This window comes from Tasmannia lanceolata, unplaced genomic scaffold, assembly GCF_043159265.1.
Source record: "Tasmannia lanceolata isolate RefF3 unplaced genomic scaffold, GAP_Taslan_0.1 ptg000021l, whole genome shotgun sequence".
NCBI lineage: Eukaryota > Viridiplantae > Streptophyta > Magnoliopsida > Canellales > Winteraceae > Tasmannia > Tasmannia lanceolata.
This window is the reverse complement of record NW_027518698.1, coordinates 7,991,918-8,002,850: the sequence shown is the minus strand read 5'-3', so window position 1 is coordinate 8,002,850 and position 10,933 is coordinate 7,991,918. Positions and strand designations below refer to the sequence as shown.

The 10,933-nt window shown below is 44.1% G+C and overlaps 1 protein-coding gene across 1 annotated transcript; it reads left to right on the top strand.

Annotated features, from left to right (window-relative positions):
• The first annotated feature begins 5,004 nt into the window (after nucleotides 1–5,004).
• LOC143855419 (uncharacterized) lies at nucleotides 5,005–10,687 on the top strand. The gene is made up of 4 exons (XM_077365536.1): nucleotides 5,005–7,173; nucleotides 7,261–8,337; nucleotides 9,586–10,071; nucleotides 10,505–10,687. The coding sequence occupies exons 1-4, from the start codon at nucleotides 5,005–5,007 to the stop codon at nucleotides 10,685–10,687; spliced, it is 3,915 nt and encodes a 1,304-aa protein (XP_077221651.1).
• The last annotated feature ends 246 nt before the right edge of the window (nucleotides 10,688–10,933 follow it).

The window sequence follows — 10,933 nt, the reverse complement described above, 5'->3', positions numbered from 1 at the left end:
CCAAGCCACCGACCCACACCTCTGCAATTTCAGCCGCCGTCCCCAACACCTTTCCCATCGCCGGCCATCCACAAACCCCACTCCATTACCGCCGACCATCATCTCAAACCCACCCTCTGTTTTGAAGTTGCAGAGGAGAAACAGAGGGAGAAGAGAAAAAGGGAGCCTTCTCCTCCAGCCGGAATCCGGTCATCTTCCACGGCAAGCCCCACCGGAATCCGACCACCGCTCAGTGCCATCTGCCCCTTTCCACTATCTTAAAACCCATTTTCACTGCCATCATCATTCGTTCATCCCAGATTTTGGAGTTTCCATTAGAAAGAGAGAGAGAGAGAGAGAGAGAGAGAGAGAGGGGTTTGCCGGAAAATCCGCCGGATCTCCGGCCCAACGCCACCTTCTCCGGCAAAATTGTGCCGGAATCCGGCCTCTTCTTCCACCGTCGGCCACCAACTACCATCTCTCCACCAATCTCTTGACAACTCCAGGTAACCTTCTCCCTCTCTTTATGCCATTCATGCCATTCATGTTTAAATGAGAATTTTGTTTATCATGATAGTGCTAGGCTTGTAATTCATTTCAATGTTCCCAATGTGGGTTTTCTGCATGTCGAACCGGAGGTTTAGATTCGCTCTATGTTTATTGTCCTTAAACTCTAGTTTCGGTTTTGTGGTTACTTTTGAGAGTAATTTCAGGTTGTGTGGGTATACATGGAAAAAGGTTTCACAATGTATTAGAAGGGCAAACTCTATCTTATACCTCTTTCATTATTCAACACACTTTCTAGTAATGGTCGGTGTCTGAGTTCCTCCTTGGTCTATTCGACCCACGCTCGGTGGTTTATCTTCATTCTAATAATGTAGTGAGTCGACCCACTTACCTCCTTTCAAGGTCTTGGTTGCCCATACACAAATTTTGATAGCCTTGCTGTCTAGTCAGTTTTTGGATAAATATAATGACATTGTTGGAATACAGTGTGTGTGATAATGCTATTGCCAAGTTACAAAGAGACTAAAAAATCTGTCTCGTTATGCCTCATTCACCTAGATAGCTCCCCCCCTACTTAACCATGAAAACATTCACGTTATCCTGTCCCTTTTCGGTTGCGTGGGTTATAACATTTCGTTGGGAACCATAATAACCTCGATGGCTCTTCAAATTATTGGGCACTAACATGATTAGTACACCGGTGTAGGCATGTCTGTGATAATATCATTTCCTTTAGGAGTAAGAAGCTGCACTACTGTGTTATGACAATAGTATCGCCGGGACACCGTATTTGAACAATGGTAGTATAATTTGTTGGTGGTTTTGACCGGATCCATATCTACTGGATATTTGAAACCTCCCCATCCTTGTACTTAGGGCCGATAGACTTTGTTCCTTACAGAATAGGTTGACCAATAGCGAGTCACTTGAGATATCTGATTTATTACTGTGGCCAATTGACTTCGTTTCTTTTGAAACGAGTTGATCGAATGTTTGACCCATCTCAGTCAGGTCGACTTTGGTTCAAGTCAGTCTAGTAGGCAAATCCCTTGCCCTTCGCATCTTCCTGCCTTCCTTGGGATTCTTACAGGGCGTATGGTTTTCCTTCTTTCTGAGGTCGTCATCTCTTACAGGGCCAGGGGTTCTCTTTTCTTCGAGATTACTACTTCTTGTAGGGTTTAGGAGTTCTTTCCTTTTCAGGATTATTCTTTGCATGTTCTCTGGGATACTCTTCGCATTTCGGGATCCCCATCGATTTTGGGAACACTTCGTCGGGTTTAGGCGACGACGGACGGCAACCTCCTGAGCCAAAACCCTCTTTCGATCAAAAGGGATAAAAATACATAAAAATCAAATAACAAAAATCCAAAAAACATCAAAAAACACTCAAAGCGTATTTCGAAAAGCTGTTTCGAACTACGTTGGCTTGATCCCTTTTCACAGGGTACGTAGGCAGCTTGGGATCGTCATCCCAAGTTCAGTCAAACCTTTTCAATAAAATCGTTCAAACTTTTCAATAAAATCATTTAAATCCTTCAAAAAATCATTTCAGCATCTAAAAATATCTTTCAAGCTTTTTCTCAAAAATGCAAAAACCAAAATCGGCAAGGATGGTGATTGCCAGGTCACTCGGAGCCTTCTTTTCATTTCATTTTCGATGTTGATCGTGGTTTGCCGGTGTTATCGGTTTTCCGACGTTTTATCGGGTTTTGGGACGGGCGATGACGTAGCGTGGCCCCTTCACAGGGACTGTCCTCGCTGAGGCCAACGATAGGCTATGACGATCGTGAGACTTATCCGATTTTAGCGGATCAGGATCACTGAGCTCGATTCCTTTAGAATCGCTCCCTGAGTCTATCGTATGTCCCATTTTCTTTTCCCTGGCATCCTGGGTTTGCGCATACCGTCTATTTTCTGATTCCTTTCTTTCCTCGCGTCTTTTAGCTTATCATGTGTTTGTCTTTGGTTCCGTGTGTGTTTACTTTCAGCTTGCTTGTTCCTTTTGCGTTTAGTTTCACCTGCTTATTTACTTGCTTAGCTGTGACATTTATTGGCTTACTTATCATGATCATATGCTTAGCTGTAGATATTTACCGCTTTTCTGCTTATCATATCTGCTATTACTTGCTTAGCTGTAGTTGTGCATGCGGATGTTATTGCTTTCCTAGATGTGATGGGTTAGGATTAGATGCGGTGAGTTAGGATTTGGATGTTTATTTTCTTCTGCCCATCCCCGGGTCATGCATGCATAGATAGACGTTTTCTCGGGGATACTCGTTCCCATTTCACATGATTTTAGCCCAAAACTCTTCAAAATTAATTAAAAATGGCATAAGAGACCAGGTGCTTGCACTTGGGCGAATTGGGGGCGCTTAATACCTTCCCCATTCGTCATCAGGCACGGACTTTTGTATCTCTGGTTATCCGTTGCAACAGAGCATTTCATGGGATCCAGGGCCTACTTCCCTGGATGGCGACTCTTCTTTGTTATAGGTACATCTCGGTTCCGGGCTAGTCCTTGAATCGAGAGGTATCTCATTTACATCGTCACCCATGCTGTGAGTGGCACCATTTCGAGAGTTCCTGGGTAGAGCTCTCCTTCACATTGTGGAGATCTTAGAGGATCGACGGGGGACCTCGTGTCCCTCGCCACATTCGTCCTCGGGATCGGGGTCCACAGGCTGGCGACTCTGCTGGGGAATTCTTGGAACATTGCCTAACTCTGTAAAAATGTCATTTTTACTAATTTTGAAGAAATTTGGATTAAAATCGTTTTAAATGGGAACCTTTTCCGTTAGAATCCAGGGGCACCAAGTAGGTGCGTAAATAAAACGAGGGATTCACACACTGCACAACATGCATTATCATATTCTTTATTTCTTTCATTGTTTTTTTATTGTTGGCTCCATGGGATAGATACAGTACATGCCGGAGGGTAAGTCATTACCTGGTTGGGATTATTGTATCTATTACCAAGCTATGCGCCGGTGCTGCAGCCGTAAACACTAGGCGTACTTGTGTTTACAGCAGCCGATGAGCAATGAAGCATACTATGTATAACATTGGGCGTACTTTTGTTATACATATTAAGTATGGTTCATACGCATAGTACCCGATAGATTGAGTCTGGAGCCCTACTTTGCTTTATATATTATGTATATACATACTGACTTAGTGAAATCCAACTAGGAAGTGCCCGTGTTTATATATATATATATATTGCATTCATATGGGGATGAACATGTGTTGCTTACACATGTGGAGCCTAGAGTTAGGAGCCTTGACCCATTTATAGACTAGGGTAGTTCACCTCGTGTGGCTACAAATGCGGTCCGAGTACACTCACTTGTCTGTCATGAGTCGAGACTTCCTTGACTCCGCTAGATTAGACTAGGGTTGGTGCCCCTGGTTAGGGTGTATATATATGTACATATATTTATTACTAGATTAGGGTTTGCTTCATAGCTAGGTTTTCTTTCCTAATCTAATCCTTTTTTCCCGTCCATCCGTCTTTTGGATTATGATCAGATCATTGGTTTCACATCATTATCTTTATAGCCATGATCTCTTCCCTGAGCTTGATCCTTTGATCGATCTTGATCAGATCGCTCCGCATGCCAATTATGAGTCTACTTTGCCATTATCACTACCAGAGTGTGCGTTCTTGCTGAGAGCCCTGTTTCATCTTGACCTTATCGGCATATTCTTTATGCTTGGTTGCCGAGACCCTCCTTGTACAGTTGTTATGCTGCCGGATTTTCTCCAAAAAGCCTTAAGCGTAACCATTATCCTTTAGGGTTATTGATAAACCGTGTGCTTACCGTACCATATCCCCTAGTACAGCTGTTATGCTGCCGAATTTTCTCTAAATGTCCTGAGTGTGGTCATCATCTTTTTAGGCTGGTAGCTAAACCATGTACTTACCTTATCACATCTCTTTGTACAGTCGTTATGCTGCCGGATTTTACCCAGAATATATTGAGTGTGACCGGTATTCTTTAGGGTTATTGAGGAACCATGAGCTTACCTTCCCATGATCCTTCTACGGGGCTGTTATGCTGCCGAATCTTATTTAAAACCTTCTGAGTATGACTTTATGCTCTAGTGTTAGTGATAAATCAGGATTTTACCATGCCATGATCCTTTTGTAACGCCGTTATGCTATCGGATTTTTATCTGAAACAACATGAGTGTGATGGTTATCCGTTTAGGTTTGATGGGCCGTCATGACCCTTCTTACAATTGTTGTACTGCTGGTTTTTACCCAGAGGGGAGATGTGTTTGTATTATCCCTTGTTTCAATTTGTGCATAACATTCTTTCTGATTATCTTAATTTAAATTAGTGTTCTTACTTCCATTTCAGGAGTCTGAGTTAAGCAATAGCCATTGCTTCGAAAAAAGTTACCATTTCACAGCCTACTTGGTCCCGACAATCTTCTACGTCGAGACTAAGTCGTAGATCTTCTTCACCTATCTCACCAGCTGTATTTCCACTTGTCTCCCCTTGTCTTAACCAAATGGCCGAGTCAAATGAGATATTAGCTGAAATGAGGGACATGATGAGAAACCTTACAAGAGAGGTTTCTACCCTAAAGGAAGAGGTTACTCAGTTGAAAAGTGAGAGGACCGCTACCTCGAAACAACCTGTCGTCCAGAATCCTCCCAATGTGATTCCAGGCCTTGTTCAGTCTGTCATTTCTCCTGAAAATGATTTCTATGACGAGCAGTATGTAGCGGAGAACTATCTCCCGCAATCAGTCAAGCCAGGCAAAGAGAAGGAATTGGTTGATAGAGTTGAAAAGTTGACTCAGCAAGTTGAAAGCATGCAAGTTAAGGGCCCAAAGAAGATAAATATGTCTGACTTTTCCCTCTTCCCTGGTGTCACTCTTCCTCCAAAATTCAGAATGCCGGATTTTGATAAATATGATGGGACGGGGTGCCCGTGGAGTCATCTGAGGTCGTTCATTTCAAATCTAGAAGGGTATGGGCTGTCTCCAGAGCAGATCGCTAAGGTATTTCCGATGTCTCTGACAGGAGTAGCCAAGAAGTGGTTCCTTCATCTGAAACCCGAAGAGCTCGGAACCTTAGACGAAATTGCTAACAAGTTTGTTGAGCAATTTTCAATGGAAGAAGGAATTGATGTTACGAAGAGGGATCTGAAAGCGATCAAGCAAGGACCTCAGGAAACGTTTACCTCTTTTGTAAGAAGATGGAGGAGAAAAGCGGCTCAGATGACTAACTGCCCTTCTGAAGAAGATCAGATCAAAATTGTGGTCAAGAACCTGTCTCCGCAGTACTACCACTTCATGGCGACGCAGTATTATTCTGATTTCAATCACTTGATCAAGACAGGAACCATAACTGAAGATGCGTTGCTGAAGGGTTCTCTGGCGAAGTCATCTTTTGATCCGAGGAATGGAAAGAAGCCAATGGTAGTTTCGAAGCCTGAAGTTAGCAATGTGGTTGCTGCGCGCCCTATGAGAAGAGTTGTAGCAGAAACAGAGCAGCCAATGAGGAAAGCGCCAAGGCATTTTGATCCGCTACCTTACCCTTTATCTGTCGCTCTCAAGAAGTTACTAAGAGACAAAAAGATCACTCTCTTAGAACCGAAACTTCCACCACCTATTCTCCCCAGATATTGGCGTGAAGATCAGCACTGTGCATATCATCAGGGAACAGGGCACCTAACAGATAACTGTATGGCCTTGAGGCATAAAATTCAGGACATGATAGAAGCGAAAAAAATTTCTGTATTTATGCCAAACACTACCCGGAATCCATTACCAGCTCATGCTGCGCGCCCTCCACCTACAGTTGGGGCAGTTTTTACTGAAGAGCCTATCCTTGACCCTGCTTCCTTGATTTGTGCTATCGCTTCCGATTCACCGACTGTCTTGGCATTTGGCGAGGAAGTTGAAGAAGTAGAGGAAGAGAAACCTTATGTGCTGGGCGGAGATGAAGATGACTATGCTGAGTCTTCTGCTGGTCCCTACATCCTTCAATGTGATGAAGAGGAAGTGCAAGAGGTGGTTCCGTATGTTCTGAGCTTTGATGACGATGACTTTGATTTCTTGAACGATCAATGTGACGAAGTCCGCCATGTTACTCGAGGTGGGCGAATTTTCAAACCCGCCGAGTTAAGAGCTGAGAACCCAGCTGAAGTTGTAAGAGCCGCAGAAGCGCAGAAGCAGAGCAAGCTGAGTTGCGAGGAAGAGGATGAGAGTCTTTTACGCCAACTCAAAAAGACCCAGGCTAATATTTCAATTTGGGGTTTGCTTATGGCTTCCCCAAAGCACCGTCAAGTTGTTCTAAGAGAGTTGAATGCTGCACAGGTCTCTGTAGATATCACATCTGATGAGCTGGTTGGTTTGGTAGCGATGGCTAGGGTGTCCAAGACTCTTTCTTTCACTGATGAAGATCTGACATCTGAGGGTCACAATCATACGCGTCCACTGAAGATCACTGTTGTCTGTAATGGTAAGAAGGTTCCAGATGTATTAGTTGACAACGGGTCCGCACTGAACGTATGTCCGTTAGCCACTGCTGCTGTCCTTGGATTTGGGCCGAATGACTTCATCCCTTCTGAACAAGGAATTTTGGCGTATGACGGTACCAGACGCGATGTTATTGGAACGCTAGCAACCGAAATTCTGATAGGAGGAGAAATCTTTGAAGTAGAGTTCCAAGTGCTCGATATCAAAGCATCTTTCCTTCTCTTGCTTGGCCGACCTTGGCTCCATAAGGTTGGAGTTATCCCTTCCTCACTGCACCAGAAACTGAAGTTCATCAGAAACAACAGGGTGATAACAGTCAAGGGTGATCCTGATTTAGAGGTAGGCCAAATTTCGCAGGAGGGTACCTCAGAAAAGAAAGATGATGTTAGTCTGACCGGGTTCTCTGTAGAAGTCACAGCCATATCATTTGAGAAAACAAAGAGTGAAGAGATTTTGTTCCTCACCAGCACTAATCCCCGGGTTGTAAAGATGATGCGTAAACAGGGGTACCTTCCCGGTGCAGGTCTGGGTCGCAATCATCAAGGGATAGTCGAATGGCCTGTAATGAGAAAGAATGAAGGGTTGTTCGGACTCGGATATGAACCTTCTCGTGATGAGATTAGAGAAATGAGAAATTACATGCGGAAATGGTCCGAGCTCCGACGCCGGGGTCTAGAGCTGCCGATGAAATCATTCAGTCTGATCAGAAATGGTAAATACCGCAGAGAGGGTGATGACTTTGCATTCTGTGGGTTCGCAGAGCCGTGGGTTGATGAACTGACAGGGCAGGAGCTGCCGGGGTTTGAGATATTTTTCGATATGGAGCTGCCAGATGAATACCCGAGTTTGCAGATTCATGAGATCGAACCAGAGGTTGATTGGGCTGATATCCTTGAGCCGTGTCTTCTGAATTCCCTGTTCCAAGTTGAGTTACCGATTGTAGCCATGATCGGAGGAGATGCGCTGATCCTTGATCCTGAAAGCCTTATCACCCCAGCCGAGGGACCTCTCACGAACTGGAGTTCCCAGGTCATACCCCGAGTCGTCATCCAGTACAGTCCTGTTTCTATCAAAGAGTCTGTTGTCTCTAGCTATATGTCCATTTCCCAGTCAAAAATAGAGTTTGCTTTATCTGATGTTTCTTTTGATGCAGGTACAATCATGATCGAGCCCGTTGATGAGGAGTCTTTCGATGCCGTTGTTCAGTCCGATGCAGAGTCCATTGCATCTTCCGTTGAGTCTATCGAGTCTGTCGAGTCTGTCGATTCTGTTCATACGATAGTACAGTCTGATGATGAGTCTGTAAAGATTTCTAAAGATTTCAATACTGAGCCCATTGAAGGCGCGTCAACAGATGTAACTTCGATTTCTTTGAATGAAATAAAAGACTCTTCTTTTTATTCGCCTGTCTCTACTTCAATTTCTGCTTCTTTATCTGATCAAATTGATAATAATAATAATCAAGACTCCCCCTCTAATGAGGATGCCGACGAAACTCCCCCTGAAATCAAACACATGATTAGGCAGGAGGAGCAGCGTCGAGCAAAACCATTCAAAGAGGAAATCGAGACCATCAATATTGGTGATGAAACCCTAATTCGAGAAATTCGAATTGGCAAAACATTAACTCCCGAAGAGCGTGCGGAATTAATTGCCTTGTTAAAGGAATTCAAAGAAGTTTTCGCTACGTCCTATGATGACATGCCGGGATTAAGTGAAGACATTGTTCAACATAGACTTCCCCTAATCCCGGGTGCCAGACCGAAAAAGCAAAAACTTCGAAAAATGAAACCAGAGTGGGACTTGCTAGTCAGAGATGAAGTTCAGAAACAATTGGATGTTGGCTTCATACAAGTTGTTGAATACCCTGAATGGCTAGCCAACATAGTACCGGTGCCCAAGAAGGACGGAAAAGTCAGAATGTGTGTGGATTTCAGAGATCTGAACAAAGCAAGTCCGAAAGATGATTTTCCTTTGCCACACATTGACATCTTGGTGGACAACACAGCAGGCCATGCTCTCCTTTCATTTATGGATGGATTCTCAGGATACAACCAGATCAAGATGGCTCCTGAGGACATGATCAAGACGGCCTTCATCACTCAATGGGGGACATATTGTTATAGAGTTATGCCATTTGGACTCAAAAATGCTGGAGCAACGTATCAGAGAGCTGCTACCACTTTACTGCATGACATGATACACAAAGAGGTCGAAGTATATGTTGATGACATGATCGTTAAAGCGAAGACCAGGGAAGAGCATGCAGGGGCATTGAGAAAGTTCTTCCAGCGAATCCAAAAGTTCAAGCTCCGTCTCAACCCGAATAAGTGTGTATTTGGGGTTACGTCGGGAAAACTGCTGGGATTCTTGGTCAGCCAGAGAGGGATTGAAGTAGATCCACAGAAAATCAAAGCTATCCAAGAAATGGCTCCGCCAAAGACTGAGAAGCAGATCCGTGGGTTTTTAGGAAAGGTCCAGTACTTGAGAAGGTTCATTGCACAGTTGACAACGACTTGTGAACCGATTTTCAAGCTCTTAAAGAAGAATGCTCCAAAGAAATGGAATGAAGAATGTCAAGAAGCTTTCGAGAAAATCAAGCAGTGTTTGGCTTTACCACCAGTTTTGTCACCAATCATACCAGGACAACCGATGTTGCTGTACTTGTCTGTTACTGACACAGCGATGGGGTGTATGTTAGCGCAGCAAGACCCAGAGTCGAAGCGAGAAAGAGCCATTTACTACGTCAGCAAGAAAATGTTGGAGTACGAGCAAAAGTACACCATTCTTGAGAAGACTTGTCTAGCACTGGTTTGGGCTACTCAGAAGCTGAGGCATTATTTGTTGTCGAGTAGGGTTCTTCTACTCTCACGGATGGACCCATTGAAATACTTGTTCGAGAAGCCAGCCCTCACCGGAAGAACTGCCAGGTGGTTGTTGTTATTGTCTGAGTTCGATATCACTTATGTCACGCAGAAGTCAATTAAGGGGCGTGTGATAGCTGAACAGTTAGCCGATTCACCAGCAGAAAATAATGAATTTTGGAAAGCAGAGTTTCCAGATGAGGAGATAATGACTGTGGAAGATGAAGTTCCAGACACAAAGTGGTTGATGTACTTTGATGGAGCAGTCAACAATCGAGGTCAAGGAGTAGGGGCGGTGTTGGTGTCACCAAGAAAAGAGTATATCCCTATATCCATCAAACTTCAGTTCAAGTGCACAAACAATATGGCAGAATACGAGGCGTGTATCTCAGGTTTGGAAGCAGCCATAGCCTTGCGCATTCAGAACCTAGATGTATTCGGGGACTCAATTTTGATTATCTGTCAAACTAACGGAAACTGGAAAACAAGAGACGATAAGTTGATCCCGTATAATACGTACCTAGAGTCTCTGGTCAGAAAATTTGGAAATATCACATTCACTCATTTGTCCAGAACGAAGAATCACTTTGCGGATGCATTAGCTACTCTGGCTTCAATGCTTGATATTTCTGCAACAATGGAGGTTCAACCATTAGCAGCGAGGTGTTCAGATGGCAAGCCTTGGTACACGGATATCAAAAACTTCATCTCAGGCAAAGGACATCCGCCGGAAGCTTCAGGAAAAGAGCGAAGGTCTCTTCAGAAAATGGCCTCTAACTTTGTCATCTGTGGTGAAGAGTTGTACAGAAGGTCGTTCGATGGAATCCAACTTTTGTGTATAGATGAGGATCAAGCCGCTGAACTCATAGAGCAGACACACGAAGGAGTCTGTGGACCGCATATGAACGGAAAGATGCTGTCAAGGAAGATTCTCAGACTTGGTTATTACTGGCCGACAATGGAAGCAGATTGCTACGCCTATGTGAAGAAATGTCACAAATGTCAGGTCTACGCCAATCTCATCCATGTGCCGCCTTCTCAGTTGCATTCTCTTACTTCACCGTGGCCGTTCTCAGTATGGGGAATAG

Bases quoted from the DNA above. Each gene is read 5' to 3' on its own strand.
- LOC143855419 (XM_077365536.1), top strand. From the start codon at position 5,005: ATGGCCGAGTCAAATGAGATATTAGCTGAAATGAGGGACATGATGAGA. The intron at 7,174-7,260 runs GTGCTCGATATC...TCACTGCACCAG, and splicing joins TCTTTGAAGTAGAGTTCCAA to AAACTGAAGTTCATCAGAAA. The intron at 10,072-10,504 runs GTTCCAGACACA...AACCATTAGCAG, and splicing joins TAATGACTGTGGAAGATGAA to CGAGGTGTTCAGATGGCAAG.